This window comes from Myxocyprinus asiaticus, chromosome 29 (genome assembly GCF_019703515.2).
Source record: "Myxocyprinus asiaticus isolate MX2 ecotype Aquarium Trade chromosome 29, UBuf_Myxa_2, whole genome shotgun sequence".
In the NCBI taxonomy this organism is placed as follows: domain Eukaryota; kingdom Metazoa; phylum Chordata; class Actinopteri; order Cypriniformes; family Catostomidae; genus Myxocyprinus; species Myxocyprinus asiaticus.
Genome location: NC_059372.1, coordinates 13,759,723 through 13,777,313, shown reverse-complemented (window position 1 = coordinate 13,777,313; position 17,591 = coordinate 13,759,723). Strand labels below are relative to the sequence as shown.

The window sequence follows — 17,591 nt, the reverse complement described above, 5'->3', positions numbered from 1 at the left end:
CTCCATGACAACCTTTCCATGTAAAAGTGTTTCTGTGCCTCATCTGCAAAACCCTGGCTGAAGGTATCTGTCCTTTAATGAAATATAGCTGCAAGTAGCAGAATCCAGCAATAGGAAGCTACCTGCTTTCTGGCAAAAACATCTCAAAATCCTTAAAACAATATAAATTTACTTCAGAGCAAAATTGCATAAGATTTTAACATAAAAGTTTGGTGAGTTTTCACCATAGGGATAAAATGTTATAGCTGATCAAAATTACACTGGATTCTTAAAAATGACCCCTCAAGTCCAACTGAAGGACTTGAACAAGGTCTTTACCTCATAAGTGTGCTGGACAGAGGGTCCAACATCCTGTTCAACCATTACATTCTTGGTCGCCTTCCAGTTCGGAGGAGGTAAGAAGATCTTGTCTGGTCGAGAGACGCTGTAAAAAGAGAGATAAAGAAAGAAGGAAAAATTAGAAAGTGAGGAGGGAACAGGGAGAGCTTCCTAGTGAGAGTTCCAGAAGAGAAATAAATGGGTTCTGCATGTGAACTCACCCCTGAAGAATCACATCAGACCGGACCACAACCTCCATCTTGTAGGGGACGACTTCACTCTGGGAGTTATTCTCATTTTTACTGCAGATGGAGAGAAAAGCAGCTTATTAAACAGCACATTTAAGGGTCAATACATCTGACCATATATTAGAGATGCACAATACATCTGTGACCATATATGTATTGCCCAATATTAACACTTTTTTAAATTATCGCCATTGGTTGGATTAGTTTGATATTGGAAACAGATAATATCAGGATTATTCGTGCTTTATGGCAGGTTTCAAAAGGGCATAACACATTATCCATCTTTGCTACCGTACACCAAAATGTTACAGGCCACATCCACACTAATTCATTTTCTCTTGAAAATGCTGTTTTCAGATTTCTAACGCATAGTTTTTTCAAAGTATGCTTTAATGGAGAGCGTTTTTAAAATGCTCTATTTCCGGTGTAGAAAAAAAGGCATTCTAGCATGGATGAGAGGAGTAAATGTAGCAAATTCAATGGATTTTAATCCTTAAATGCATACCTCTGGTCTTTAGCGACTGAGGACCTCATTCCACCTCCTGTACCTCATTCATTCTTTGGAATTGTGCCCACACCTCTTTAGTATTCCTCAATCTTTCTCTTATAAATAGTTTATCACACATACAAAAAAACTAAAAAAAAATAAATAAATAAATAAAAAAGCCAAAATTGCAACAACAATAAAACATTTTGTATAATAGCAAAAGTGATCATAGTTGTGCATCTATTTAGACTCAATAAGTGTCTGAGAAAATACTTGTGTAGTTTATGTATAGCTCATGTGTAGCTTATGTCTATCTTATATGCGTGTCATGAATTTCAGTGTTAAATGAATCTTGTTCTAGATTTGTCCTGATTTGATGCATTATTTCTTTGATATATGAAAAATAAAACATCAAAATATATTGTATTCTATTATTTTCAGATTGTCTTGAAAATATTTTGAAAATTTGACACTATCTGGGCATTTTGTAGATCCATTTGTGATAGATATACGTGCTGCGTCTCTAAAGACCTGAATATGTAAGAGTGTTTGGTGAAATTCCCATGCATTTCAGGGTTAAAACGAAAACTTAATAGTGTGGACATGGCCATAAGAATGATTTCATCAGAAGCATGCAACATTTAACTTTCTAGATTCTTGATATTATAAATGTTGGTTTAAAAAAAAACTGGCAAAACAGTTTTGATTAAAAAATAAAGGTTACAGCATAAAAATAAATATCGACTCAAAATTTCTACTGTATATCAGCGCATCCCTATCATATACAGTTGAAGTCAGAAGTTTACATACACCATGGCCAAATACATTTAAACTCAGTTTTTCACAATTCCTGACATTTAATCATAGAAAACATTCCCTGTCTTAGGTCAATTAGGATCACTACTTTATTTTAAGAATGTGAAATGTCAGAATAATAGTGGAGAGAATGAATTATTTCAGCTTTTATTTCTTTCATCACATTCCCAGTGCATCAGAAGTTTACATACACTTTGTTAGTATTTGGTAGCATTGCCTTTAATTATGCCTTTGTGTCCCATTCCTCCAGACAGAACTGGTGTCAGGTTTGTAGGCCTCCTTGCTCGCACACGTTTTTTCAGTTCTGCCCACAAACTTTCTATCGGATTGAGGTCAGAGCTTTGTGATGGCCACTCCAATACCTTGACTTTGTTGTCCTTAAGCCATTTTGCCACAACTGTAGAGGTATGCTTGGGGTCATTGTCCATTTGGAAGACCCATTTGTGACCGAGCTTTAACTTCATGGCTGATATCTTGAAATGTTGCTTCAATATATTAGCATAATTTTCCTTCCTCATAATGCCATCTATTTTGTGAAGTGCACCAGTCCCTCCTGCAATGAAGCACCCCCACAACATGATGCTGCCACCCCCATGCATCATGGTTGGGATGGGGTTCTTCAGCTTGCATGCCTCACCCTTTTTCCTCCAAACATAACGATGGTCATTATGGTCAAAAAGTTCAATTTTTGTATCATCAGACCAGAGGAAATTTCTCCAAATAGTAAGATTTTTGTCCCCATGTGCACTTGCAAACTGTAGTCTGGCTTTTTTATGGCAGTTTTGGAGCACTGGCTTCTTGCTTGCTGAGCAGCCTTTCAGGCTATGTTGATATAGGTCTCGTTTTACTGTGGATATAGATACTTGTCTACCTGTTTCTTCCAGCATCTTCACAAGGTCCTTTGCTGTTGTTCTGGGATTGATTTGCACTTTTCGCACCAAACTATGTTAATCTCTAGGAGACAGAATGCATCTCCTTCCTGAGCAGTATGATGGGTGCGTGGTCCTATGGTGTTTATACTTGCACAGATGTTATTGTTATTGTTGTACAGATGAACGTGGTACCTTCAGGTGTTTGGAAATTGCTCCCAAGGATGAACCAGACTTGTGGAGGTACACAGTTTTTTTTTTCTGAGGTCTTGGCTGATTCTTTTGATTTTCCCATGATGTCAAGCAAAGAGGCACGGAGTTTGAAGGTAGGCCTTAAAATACATCCACAGGTACACCCCCAATTCAGTACACCTCCTATCAGAAGCTAATTGGCTAATTGTCTAAAGGCTTGACATCATTTTCTGGAATTTTCCAAGCTGCTTAAAGGCACAGTTAACTTAGTGTATGTTAACTTCTGACCCACTGGAATTGTGATATAGTCAATTAAAAGTGAAACAATCTGTCTGTAAACAATTGCTGGAAAAATTACTCATGTCATGCACAAAGCAGACGTCCTAAATGACTTGCCAGAACTATAGTTTGCTAATATTAAATCTGTGGAGTGGTTAAAAAATTAGATTTAATTACTTCAACCTAAGTGTATGTAAACTTCTGACTTCCACTGTTTTGGCAAGATCTTCATAAATAATATAGTGATATTTATCAGTGTGAGCATGCGTGTATATTCACAAGTTCCATACCTGCGGATCTGCAGGTCAAACTGCACAAATTTGTGTGTGTCCTTCAGACGTGGTACTGTGAATCGCAGTCCGGCCCATAACTTGAAATAAAGCAAATATACAAACAAATATAGCTCAAAATCATATTCTATTAACCTCAGTGATGTAAAGCACCCTTCCTACATTTACAATATTCATTTAGCAGAAAGGCTTAATCCAAAGTTACTTACAAATGATGAAACACAAGTAATTTACCTCAAAGGAGCCAATAATATTAGTATTGCCACAATATCAAAATTTAGCAGTCTGAGAGTTATATATAGTTTCTTTTACATACACAGTACCCTAAACATATAAATCACTCACAGTGTACTGCCATGGCAACAGAACTGATATTATGGTTTGTGGAATGTTTCCTTCATGTCCAAAAAAATGCAAGTGGAAATATACCTACACTCATTCATCTTCATCAAGTCATGTTTACCTGCACTGTCTAAAGCAGTCCGGTTAGCTCCTCCCCTCACTCTTAAAGGGATAGTTCACCACAAAAATAAAATCTGTCATAATTTATTCACCCTTCATCACTTTCTAAAGGAGATAAGCAGAATGACAGCCTCAGTCACCATTCACTTTCACTGCATCAGTTTTTTAATCAATGAAAGTAAATGGTTCCTGAAGCATTCTGCCTAACATCTCCTTTAGAAAGTACATCGTACAAGTTTGGAACAACATCAGGGTGAGTACATAATGACAAAAATATTTATTTTAGGGTGAATTGTCTTTTACTATTGTTGTATATGTACACCTAGTCAGCTCTAGACTGCATGGGAGTTCTTAATTCTCTTTTATAATTGAGGTTTTATGCTCCTACTGCACACACAAACTCTGGCAATAAGAACCTATACAAGCACGTGTGAGAGTTTGTGTGTGGGTGTATGAGCACGTGTGAAGGGGCGGTTGTGATTTCTGAATTTCTTATTGAATAATATACTATTACAGATAATCAGATTCCTTGCGTTTACTCGGATGCTTTTTTGTGGTCTTGGAACCCCAAAATAATTACATAAATTAACCTTAATAATAAAATAGCTTTTTTACCTATATAACCTGAACTGAACTAATGAGAACAGTGTCTCAAGTCAAACCTACTCACTGACTAATACAGACAGGAGTGTCTGGAAACCCATCTGGACATGGAGCAGTTTGTACAGTCACCCAAATTAGAGTCTGTTTCAACAGACCTATTAAAAAGCCACAAATCCCTTCACCCCCACACAGTGGCATTTTGGAAAGGGGAACTCCACTTGATAAGGGGGTCTAGCCAAAATGACTGTCACTTCCTGCATCACTGGTGGGAACTTCCTGCCTGTCCAAACATGATCCTACACAGCCCCTTACGAACCCCTGACACAGCACTAAGATCTGACTAACACAAGTTAGATGGTCAATAAAGGTTACATGTCTAACAGGATGCATGATTATGGTTGCTGGAAGCCATGGCTTGAATTTGTTAAGTGGTAGTCAGGTCTGATCTGTGACAAGCTGTCAGTCATCTTAGATTTGACTGCACTTGAGGTGATCTTTGATCAACATAAGGTTAAATATTTCTGTAATATATTACAGTAAAGTGTGCAAATTGAGCATTGCTTCTTAAAGGGTTAGTTCACCCAAAAACGAAAATCGTCATCTCATCATTTACTCACCCTCATGCCATCCCAGATGTATATGACTATTTTTCTTCTGCTAAACACAAACAAATAATTTTTGTAGAATATCTCAGCTCTGTAGGTCCATACAATGCAAGTGAATGGTGGCCAGAACTTTGAAGGTCCAAAAAGCACATAAAGGCAGCATAAAAGTAATCCTATAAAGCTGAGATATTCTTCTAAAAATCTTTGTTTGTGTTCAGCAGAAGAAAGAAAGTCATACACATCTGGGATGGCATGAGGGTGAGTAAAACTGATGAGAGAATTTTCATTTTTTGGGTGAACTATCATTTTAATGGAAAAGTTCACCCAAAATTGATCATCATTTACTCACCCTCGTGTCATTCAAAACATGTATGACATTCTTCCTTCCAAATAATACAAAAGGAGAACTTTACAAGTAGTTGATGCTGCTCTTTTCTATAAAAAGGCGACATTCAGTGATCACAGGCTGTCAAGCTCCAAAAAGGACATAAAAGCAACATAAAAGTAGTCCATATGGCTTGTATGCTATATTATTTACTAAAAATCTTTCCCTCTGCAGAAGCTCTCACAACTCATATGTACTTCTGCAAAATTTCTCAAACAAAGGAAAACCAATGGTGTAGGATATCACTGATGTCAAATGTGGTGAACCCCACCTTGGTACGTCATATATGGATACATGCAGAGGCAAAATGAAAGCAAATTATTCAGTGAAAAAGGACTTCAGTTGTTCACACAAAACTATCATATGGCTTCAGAAGACTGAGAACACTACTTTTTTGATACTTTTAAAGGTGCTTTTTTTTGTGTCATTTTTGGAGCTTGACTGCATACTTTCTTATTCACTTTAATTGCAAAGAATAGAGCCGACTGATTCTCCTCCTCATCATCCTCCTTTTGTGTTCCACGAATGCAAGAAAGTCATACGGGTTTGGAATTACATGGAAAGTTAATTAATTTTGGGGTGAACTACTCAAAAATAGATAGGAGAGCTTAACATGCTTACGTTGGTGCCTGATTTCATAGGGTTCCCCAGGTCACAGCTGAGGTAACGGGTCTGATTTTCCGTTTCATAACTGCAGGTCAACTGGGTCAGACTCTGTTATAAAAATAAAAAAAACAGAACCACCAGTAAATGTCTAGAAACAAAAATGGTGATAAGTCGTATCGCATGTCTTGACCTGCTTAGACCTGTTCTGGTTACAACTGCTGAATATTACAATTTTGCAGTAAATTATCCTTACACAGTTGAAATTAAGAACACTGTAATTCACTAAAACACCAACCACTGTCAAGTTATTCCTGACTGGAGGATATCTCATAACAAAAATGTCAAATAAACAGGGGTGATAGGCAGTTTAAGCTGGACTCCCAGCTTGGCCAAGCTGGACTTTATCTGGTCTAGCTGGTTTCTCAGCATGGCCAAGCTGGGAGGTCAGCTGAACCAGTTAAAAAAGTGCCCCAAACCCCTCTAAAACAAGCCAACAGAGCCGCATGACCAGGCTAGGAGATCAACTAAAACCAGCAAACCATCTTAGGTTGGATTAAGTCGATTTATTCAGCAGTTTCCAAGTTCTTTTCTAAGTATCAAAGTAACTGATAAATCAAAGGTCCCTCTCAGCTGAAATGCTGAACACGTGTATGAATTAAGGTTCTCATACACGTCTGTTTAATGTGCAGCACCTGGTGGGTGGGTCTCTATATCACACCTCATTATTGCGGGCTATCCCGCTGTAGTCAGCCTCTGGTGGCAAGACCACATAGAGCTCCGCTTCATATGCTCCGCCTCCATCGTTCTTTGCATTGAAAGTCAGGGTCAGCGAGTTGTCATCACCCATGTACACTTCCTTCCTGTCCCTGTGGAACACAAACCGAAAAATTAAAACAAAATGTGAAACTCTCACACTAGCTGCTAATTTACCTCCTTTAGGGTCTGGGGTCAATTTAACAATCTGTTAAGTAAACGTATGGCCATTCACAGAAGTACAAATAAACCAAATGAAGCTTAGTGCAAAACCCAAGAACTTCCTCCTAATCAGTGTACTCTAAACTGAAGTATGCATTTAAAAAGTATTTTTGTCTTGTTTTCCAGTTAAAAATATCTAAACATTCTTAAAACAAAAATGCATTTGAGATGCAAAATTGCATAAGATATTAAGACATTTCAGAGAGTATATCTTGACTTTTATTAAGTTTACTTGTCTTACCCCATTTACAAATATTTTTTTTTTCATGTTTTAAGCATAAATCTAACAAAATTTAGTGAGGTTTTACTTTAAACAAGAAAAATGAGGTAAGATAAATAAACTTAATTCTAGATATATTTTCACACATTTTATCATCCGCCAGACAAAAATTGTAAGTCTGCCCACTTCAAAAAGTAATAGCACACCTCGCCTCAACAAGCCACACAGTTTGAGAAATCATACAAGTCCATAACACAAATGTGTTGGATGAGTTAAGCACCAAAGTCAAATACTTATGGTTAGGGTTTTTTTTTTTAAGGAGTTTGTGTAAAGTATGAGCAATAGTGATATGTAACAGTACAGTAAAGAATAGTGATATATATTGCAAGCAGAACATGGAACGCATATAATTCTGCTGATTTTGCAGTGGAACGTCACCAAGAATACACCAGCAACATATTTCCAACAGGAAGCCCTTCCTCCTGCCATACACACTCATTTCCTATTAAAAAAAAAAAAAAAAATTCCATTGTAGCTATAAAGTTAAACATGCAATGACAAAGACCACCTCCCAGTCCACAAAGTCCCTTTTTTCTATTCCGTCATGTTCCCTCCCCCCTTTTCTTTTCTCTCTACATCTCAGACACAATGAGAAATTCCATGTGAGGGCCACACAGACGCTTCCAATTACTGCCTGGCCTCATAAATCCATGCTGGAGAAACAGCACAGACTGAATTCAAACGCTGGCACTCGGTTGGTTCGGGGACTCGAACCTACGTGGAAGCCATCAGTTGCTGCACTTTCACAACAAATCCCTCCAGACGACACATATTAGGGATGCAAAACTACATATTTTCAAAATCAACAGGTTGACAGGTTGCCTGAATGACTAATCAACTCATCTGTCTTAACGAAGCACTGTATATAAATTGTTTTGGGTTCACCTATCCCTGAATGGCATTTCTAAGAGAGCATTTACATAGGACATGTTTTCGTGTTCAAAAAAAGCTGTACAGAGTACAACGAATTGGATCAGAATTCAGGGGAGACCCCATTTTTAAAAGTTTAACTACGTTTAACTTAAAACATTTAAAAATGCAATGCTCATGGCGGACACTGAAAAAACTGCCCGAGACCTGACGCAATGGCTAAAGACTTCCATCTGAATCTGTATGGCTGTAGCAGCGGTGATTTAAAGGGAAGACATAACTTTTCAGAGAAGGTTTAATAAATTTAAGATCATTTGGCTGCGTTTCCTCAACCTGGATATGGGAGTGTGCCATTTTGTAGGTCACATGTCTTGGCAGACGTTTAACTAGAGAACAACCATGTTGTCTAAGGTGTCTTTTGGAAGTTGTCAAGATATACTTTCTCCTTTTCTCCTGAAGAATAATCTATCGAGTGAATTTCTAAGATGTATTGTTCTCTTTGCTTTTTGAAAGACAAGATAATCCAAATCACTTTGTAGAGAAAATGTAATGTTCTCTGAAGTTTTATAAATATGTGACCGAAGACAAATACAACAAATCTGTAAAGTTTTTGTAAGTCGCATTTTTGTGGTTGCACAACAGCCACCGATTGCAAACAAATCTGTGCATGAAAGAGTAAGTTGAAAAAGAACTGAAAATTTCACAATTTAAAGTTAAGTCAGCCAATCCCAGCACCTGTTACCTAGCCCTCCTTCCTGTTTTTGTCCTGATGCACATGTGTATCTGTGTATTGTGTATTGTGTATTTGGTTTACAAAATTGTCCACAGAAATGGGCAAAATCGGAGGGAAATAAACTGTTACTTGCAAAAAGTCAAGTAATATTAAAAAGTTTGATTGTGTGTGTGTGTGAACAGTCTCACTTGGGAAAACTTTGTCCATTGCCGAATTCTCTCTAAAAGAGTCTCTAGTTCTCTGCAGTAGAAGTTGTGACTAATGAAATATATTTATCTAAACAGTAGCTTGAATTTAATTTTTTATGCCTACAATACTTTTACTAACTATGTGACTTTACTGCAAACTTTGTAATAAGAAAACTACACACCCAAGGCCTTTATTTTTTTCTGCGTTCCTTGCTAATCATCTTACCCGTTCACAGAGAGTTTCAGGTCAGGGACACAGATGTTGTCCTCTCCGCAGTCCAGTAAAATCTGGGCCTAGAACAAAAGTGAGAGAGGAAAAAAGTAACCAAGGTGAGTTACTGAGAAGGGACAAGAAGACAAAAGTAGCTTCTAGGCAGGACAAATACAGCCATTGATTTACGAAGACTGTGCTCCAAAAGTCCCATCTTACGTTTTTTATTGTTTCATAACCCATTTCACTTGGAAATACATTGGATTACAGAAGTACAGTTTCATGTTCACTTTAAAAATGAGCATTTACAAATCTACACTAAATCTAAACTAAATTAAGTAAAGATACATGGTGTTTCTAAACAATATGCTACAATGTAATAAATAACCTGTTGAGGTCAAGCATTAGCATACGACTGTTTGATCTTATCACAATGGATGGCGCTTGTACATTATCACACATCATGATCCATTGCACTTTATGACGGTAGCAGCGTAAGGAGCTGTTCAAACCGAACATCTTTTTGCAACCGTCTAATTGTTTTTCTATATAAACATGCACTGCATTTTGCTTTTTTCAACATCACACGAAGCTCAAGTGTCTCATTTTCGCATAGCAAAAGCGAGCATTATTGTTCAGATTGGTAGACATCACTCCTCATACTAGCAAACATGGCTTTTTAGATTAGTATACATCGCTGAATGTATTTTGAGGCTGAAGCGCAGATGTGTACGCACTTTAAAATCATAAAACATTTGCTTGAAGGGATAAAGAGCTACGTCCGTAACCATAAGGCCTCGGTCAGCCACAAACATTCACATCAGAGGCTGCTGACCCTGAACCGCATGCTTGCTGCACGCGACACCACCCAATTCACCATACACACAAATATATATAGGCTATTACATAAAGCACATACACATTAATGAGTGGAGGAGGGAAAGAATCAAACTCCACATAACTCTTGAATGACTCTTAAGACGTGAAGCAAAAAGGGAAAGTCATGCCGTGGTTAATTGCTTCCTCCTGATTGTGTTATTCGGACATGTGCGAGAATGATGCAACATGACGATGAGGATAAGAAATAGAACAGGGAGATTAAAAAGGGCAAAGTGGCTTCCCTGTAATCAGTCAGCTCCAAACTCTAATTACAACCAATAAGGGTGGCCACCCCTTTCCACAACTCCCTACAGGCCTGTATCGGGCCACTTTGAGACTCCTGGAGAGATCAGGGCTGTTTGGGTTTGTTGCTGCAACCAAACAATTAGAAGACCCGAGATATGAGAGTTAAAAGGATCACATGTGCATATGTCAAAGAACACTGATACAAAGCCAAAACCACCATAAAGTGTATACAGAAGTGTGGTGGTCTGCAAACAGCAGTGGTTGGGTCAACAAACTGGAGGTCGCCAAGCTGGATAACTCAAACTATCACAACATTAACCGAAGGGGGGATCCGAAACATTTCCATCTATATGCAGGATGAATGCATTTTCTTCACATGAACTGCACACCCTGAAGAGTGTAGAGATTTCTAAATGGAATAGCACAAGGGATCTGTGCAGATTTTAGCATGTGGGTTGTTGACAAATAAGGTTGTACGAGGTAATAAAATAAATCTTTTTAAAATCTTGTGTCTACTACGTAGAAAGGTAATCTTTGTGTCCATGCTGTTTTTGAAAAATATTTATAGCATTTTCTACAACAAAATGTATTTAATAACTTCAAGTGGTATAATTATCAAGTTAAAGATATTGAAATACTTTCCTTGCACCTTGAATACCTGTGAATGTACACAACTTAATCATTAATCTTCAGAAACCTAAAGTTGCATAGTTTGTAAGGTAAAAAATGTATTTTTACAAATATCATGAATTTTTGAGTCACGAATTTCTCAACAAAATGGCTACCTACATGTTGGTTACACCACCTGACTTTGATTTGGTGGAAAAAAAACTGCTTAAGCCAACATTTTGTTTTCAAGAATTTCAGCAATCATTTTTTTTAATTTTATTATTATTATTATTATTATTTTTTTACTGTTTCCAGATGGTTACAACACTCAGACATTTTTGCCCCAGAAAAAAAAAATATAAATATAATATAATATAATATATATATATATATATATATATATATATATATATATATATATATATATATATATATATACACACACACACACACACACACACACACACACACAACCAGTCAAACGTTTTGAAACACTTACAAACACATTCTTTATTATAATTTTTTTTTTCTTCACATTTTAGAATAATAGTAAAGTCATTAAAACTATGGAATAACATAAATGGAACTATGGGAATTATGTTGTGACTAAACAAAATCCAAAATAAATCAAAACTATGTTATATTTTAGCATCTTCAAAGTAGTCACCCTTTGCCTAGAATTAGCAGAAATGTACTCTTGACATTTTCTCAACCAACTTCTTGAGGTATCACCCTGGGATGCTTTTTAAACAGTACTGAAGGAGTTCCCATCTATTTTGGGCACTTATTGGCTGCTTTTCTTTATTATATTGGACAAAGTCATCAATTTCAAAACCTTTTTTTTTATTATTATTAAATTTTAGTTTTATAATGGAAAAAATTAATATTGTGGCACAATTATATTTTTGTCTACAAAACTAATTTCAAACATTTAAGCATACGCCTTCAGATCAAAAGATTTTTAAGATCATGAGAAACATTTCAGTCAAGTGTTTCAAAACTTTTGACTGGTAGTGTGTGTATGTATATATATACAGTTGTGCTCAAAAGTTTGCATACCCTGGCAGAAATTGTGAAATTTTGGCATTGATTTTGAAAATATGACTGATCATGCAAAAAAAAAAAAAAAACTGTCTTTTATTTAAGGATAGTGATCATATGAAGCCATTTATTATCACATTGTTATTTGGCTCCTTTTTAAATCATAATGATAACAGAAATCACCCAAATGGCCCTGATCAAAAGTTTACATACCCTTGAATGTTTGGCCTTGTTACAGACACACAAGGTGACACACACAGGTTTAAATGGCAATTAAAGGTTAATTTCCTACACCTGTGGCTTTTTAAATTGCAATTAGTGTCTGTGTATAAATAGTCAATGAGTTTGTTAGCTCACACGTGGATGCACTGAGCAGGCTAGATACTAAGCTATGGGGAGCAGAAAAGAACTGTCAAAAGACCTGCGTAACAAGGTAATGGAACTTTAAAAAGATGGAAAAGGATATAAAAAGATATCCAAAGCCTTGAAAATGCCAGTCAGTACTGTTCAATCACTTATTAAGAAGTGGAAAATTCAGGGATCTCTTGATACCAAGCCAAGGTCAGGTAGACCAAGAAAGATTTCAGCCACAACTGCCAGAAGAATTGTTCGGGATACAAAGAAAAACCCACAGGTAACCTCAGGAGAAATAAAGGTTGCTCTGGAAAAAGCACAATATGACGATACTTGAACAAAAATTAGCTGCATGGTCGAGTTGCCAGAAAGAAGCCCGGTTACAATATGCCTGACAACACTTTGACACGCCTCACAGCTTCTGGCACACTGTAATTTGGAGTGACGAGACCAAAGTAGAGCTATGTTTGGAGAGGGGTCAACAAGGCCTATAGTGAAAAGAATACCATCCCCACTGTGAAGCATGGTGGTGGCTCACTGATGTTTTGGTGGTGTGTGAGCTCTAAAGGCACAGGGAATCTTTGAAAATTGATGGCAATATGAATGCAGCATGTTATCAGAAAATACTGGCAGACAATTTGCATTCTTCTGCACGAAAGCTGCGCATGGGACGCTCTTGGACTTTCCAGCACGACAATGACCCTAAGCACAAGGCCAAGTTGACCCTCCAGTTGTTACAGCAGAAAAAGGTGAAGGTTCTGGAGTGGCCATCACAGTCTCCTGACCTTAATATCATCGAGCCACTCTGGGGAGATCTCAAACATGCGGTTCATGCAAGACGACCAAAAACTTGGCATGACCTGGAGGCATTTTGCCAAGACGAATGGGCAGCTACACCACCTGCAAGAATTTGGGGCCTCATAGACAACTATTACAAAAGACTGCATGCTGTCATTGATGCTAAAGGGGACAATACACAGTATTAAGAACTAAGGGTATGCAGACTTTTGAACAGGGGTCATTTCATTTTTTTCATTGTTGCCATGTTTTGTTTTATGATTGTGCCATTCTGTTATAACCTACAGTTGAATATGAATCCCATAAGAAATAAAAGAAATGTGTTTTGCCTGCTCACGCATGATTTCTTTAAAAATGGTACATATATTACCAATTCTCCAAGGGTATGTAAACTTTTGAGCACAACTGTATATTAAATATTTACAAAAAAAATTTGGTGTGAATTGCATTTTATGTATTTTTGAATAACTGGTAACACTTTAAAATAAGGTTCTCTTTGTTAACATTAGTTAATGCATCATGTATCATGAACTAACAATGAACAATATATTTTGTTAATGTTAGTTAATAAAAATACAATTGTTCATTGTTAGTTCATAGTTCATTAACTAATGTTAACATATAAAACTTTTAATTTAAAAAAAGTATTAGTATATATTGAAATGAACATTAACCAAGATTATTAAGTGCTGTAAAAGTGTTATTCATTGTTACTTCATGTTAACTAATGTAGTTAAAGCTGAACTATATAATTTCTGCTACGCTAGCGCCACTAATGTTTTCAAAACAGCTTTCCAATTATGATCCTCGTCTGCTGTTGTTCAAACAGTCAGACAGTACGCCCCCAACTCACACCATTGGTTGATTAATGTTGTTGGGTATGGCCTAAGTGGGTTGCTCAAAACAAAGACAGGAATTTTTATAGTGCCACAGAGACACAGTGTTTAAAGTTTTCGAGAATATTTACCTGTGAATGGCTTATTTATAGTTGTCTCTGCAAATTAAGCTGGGATAGAAGAAAGTATTTTACAACTGAAAAAGTTACATACTTCAGCTTTAACTAATGTTAATGAATACAATATTATTGTAAAGTGCTACAGATGTGCTACCTTAAAAGACCATGTCCACCTTTTGGCACAATGTCTTTCTATGTGTAAGTTGTACCACCCTATCCTCCACAGCTGGCTTTAGCACTACCAAAAACACAAAGCCTTTGTCAACCAAAAGAGACCTTATTCATAGCCTTAGATCTATAGCCCTATGCAACTAAAGACCACATATGAGGTACGACTGAACTTTGATATGAATGAGAGCGCTTTCTCTTAATCTTTTTTGGTTTAAATATGAGAAAGCTTGAGGAGATCACTCCATCTGCAATGTTTCTAAAACCTCTGATTGGAATGTTTCTGCATATGGTGAGGGTAGCCCATGTGTTCAGGGCAGTTTCAATAACTGCCAAGAGAAAACTGCCACCCAAAAAGTTAAACCCAAACAGAGGACATATGGACTATGAGGGCCCCGCCCAAAACAGAAATTTACCATCTCTTACCCAGTTAACCCTCTATATACAGTATGCAAACACCTCTAAAGCACTCTATGATCTACACTGGAGTTTCCATAAAGCCCAGCAAGCTACTCCAAGTAGGACAGTAACATGTTCTTCTCCGTACACACTTCACATTTGCCCCTGCTCTCAAACAGCTTTCCAGACAATTTGGAGAATTTCCCAGATGTATGTTTTGAAAATGTGGAGGGGGTGGTTTCCCTTTTCATAAAAGGAGAAACACATAGATCTGGGTCATTTTACTGCCATACAAATGGAAGGAGAGCACTGCTCCTTGAGAGCAAGTAAATGATAACAGAATTTTCTTTTTTGAGTTAACTATCCCTTTAAGTGTCCTAAATCTTTTGGGGCCACTGTATATTTGACATTAGATGTACATACTTTCTGTTCGATGAGCTCTGCTGTCTGGTAGTTGAGGATGGGTCTCAAGCCGTGTCTGTCTGCTGCAGCTTGTGGGTTCAGGCTGAAGTTGAGAGCGACGAAGATGGGAGACAGTTTATCCCTGAACTCCTTCTCATCCTGCACTCCGACAGAGAGGAAAACAGAGCGGGAGTTTGTGAGAACAGTCAGAAAGCAGGACGAGATGACACTCTTAATCCTAAGGTGCATTTTTGCCCATTAATATTAGCGTCTTTTGGCGTATCAGCGTAACTTATCTTACTAATCCTCAGTTCACTTTTAATACTTATCTTGTATTAAGAAATGGAAAATTCAATTAACCCTTTAAGCTCTGAAGGTGATTTTAAAGATTTCCTGTTTCAGTGGCATGCCCAAAATTAAAGGCTTATTAACTCTTATAAACTGAAAAACAAAGAGGGTCAATTGTTTAGTATTATATTAAAGAAAACTTTTCAAAACTTAAAAGAAATTCTGATTTGACATTATATATCTCAGGGAGTTTCAGTCTTATATAGCTCAGAAAAACTGCTTTTGTTTTGTTCCCAGTCATGTCAACTGTAAATCTGTACAATTTTGTGTTGATACAACAAAGCAATCAAAAGTTATAACATTACAAAAATCATTTATTCTAGTGCCCAAAGGTCTTATCAAACAAATAAAAAAATAATAATTGTATATAAGATCTAATTACACATGCAAATACAAAAATGACTAAAGGTATGCTCTCTCTCCAAAACATGCAAGCATGAGTAATGAAATTCTGTATAAATTGAGCCATCACTGAGTCTATGAACTTGGCACCATCTCCTGTTGTCCATATGTAATTTGAGTAAACGATCCTCTCTGCCCATATTTGGATGACTTCCACCACTGATTGCAGCAAACTGAATCTATACCTAGCCTATACCTAACCTAAACCTATACCATTGGTTTAGTGTTCCATGACGCTGGACAACATACTACATCATTTCCAATGAAGTCATCTGATCCAGGAAACCAAATGTGTTTTTAGCCCGATAGCACATAATGTCCTGTGCTTATAACACTGTAATTCATCTGGATTATCTAATGACCTATGCATCTGATTATGTTGTGTGTGGGCTCGTTTTAACAGGAATTCCCTCCTCTACTCAAAAAGCAACACCTGTTAACATGTAACATGTATGTTATAGACATGTACTTAGCTATTACATGATATATGTTTTTCTGTGAGTAAAACAAATATGCTGGTTGTAATCTACTCTGAGAGCTTTCCAACGACATATGACACATGGCTATTTGATCAGTTTGATCTTTTTACCAATTACAATAATATGTACAGTGCAAATTTATTGATAAATTATCAAAACGGAACATTTCTGGTTTGTTTGCAAATTTCGAAGCACTTGTTCAGTTTTAGTCATAATGTCTACATGCATTGTAAAGTACAGCTTCTAAACTTTAAAACAATACCTATTTTTTGCTGGTCAAGACTGTAGTTAATATGGTTCAGGCCAATCTGAGTTTAAAGGTGCACTAAGAAATTCTTTTAAAATTTTAATTAACATAACCTTTTACAAATGTGTTTAAAATGTACGTAAAATTAAGAAATTAGATTATATCAGTGGCAAAATTAATAATGAGTGACAATTTCTTTTTCTACAGTGGCATCCTTACTGAAAAAAAAAAAACAGCTTAAACCAGCCTAAGCCTTAAGCTGGCCTCTCAGCCTGGCCAAGCTGGCCTTAGCTGGTTTAAAGTGGTCTCCCAGCGCACTGGCGCCAGAACGAGTTTTGAAGTGATTACGAAGCATTTAATTGTTACTAGTCAATGAATTGTATGTTTCTCAAAACGATTCACTATTTCAAAGTGTTTGAAACTCCACATGCTGGTGACACCTGGTGGCAAAATCACGTGATTTGGCTAGTTTGAAATATGCTCCAAAGCATTTGTTTGAAGCAAATTACTTGTTAATGTTTCGAAGCCTTATGAAGCGTGCTCTGCAAAAGCTCATGCTTGCTCGAGCAAGACATCAGTTTGATCTTTGTTGTCTATCAAGAACAGGAAAGCAATGACTCAAAGCAGCTACAAGTCATTTCTATTCATTCAATTCCCAGCTACTTTTAATGTGTGCACCAGAAGTGCTCATATTTTTATGTTAGCCGAAGTTCAGTTGAGGTTTAGGCTTAAAGTGCACCCCTGTCCCAGCATGGCAAAGCTGGTGCTCAGCTGGTTTAACTGGAAGGTACAGTTGTCAAATGCCCCAAACCCCTCTAAAACCAGGAAACAGGATAGAAGACCAGCT

At 36.9% G+C, this 17,591-nt stretch overlaps 1 protein-coding gene across 1 annotated transcript in view; it reads right to left on the bottom strand.

Moving 5' to 3' along the window:
- LOC127419897 (integrin alpha-5-like) overlaps positions 1–17,591 on the bottom strand; it is a 77,106-nt gene that overhangs the window by 12,843 nt on the left and 46,672 nt on the right. Inside the window, exons 18-24 of the mRNA XM_051661706.1 lie at positions 15,290–15,427; positions 9,433–9,500; positions 6,879–7,026; positions 6,176–6,268; positions 3,500–3,579; positions 540–620; positions 319–424 (exon numbers count right to left, since the gene is read on the bottom strand). Coding sequence (XP_051517666.1) covers positions 319–424; positions 540–620; positions 3,500–3,579; positions 6,176–6,268; positions 6,879–7,026; positions 9,433–9,500; positions 15,290–15,427 — 714 coding nt within the window. The remainder of the gene's footprint in view (positions 1–318; positions 425–539; positions 621–3,499; positions 3,580–6,175; positions 6,269–6,878; positions 7,027–9,432; positions 9,501–15,289; positions 15,428–17,591) is intronic.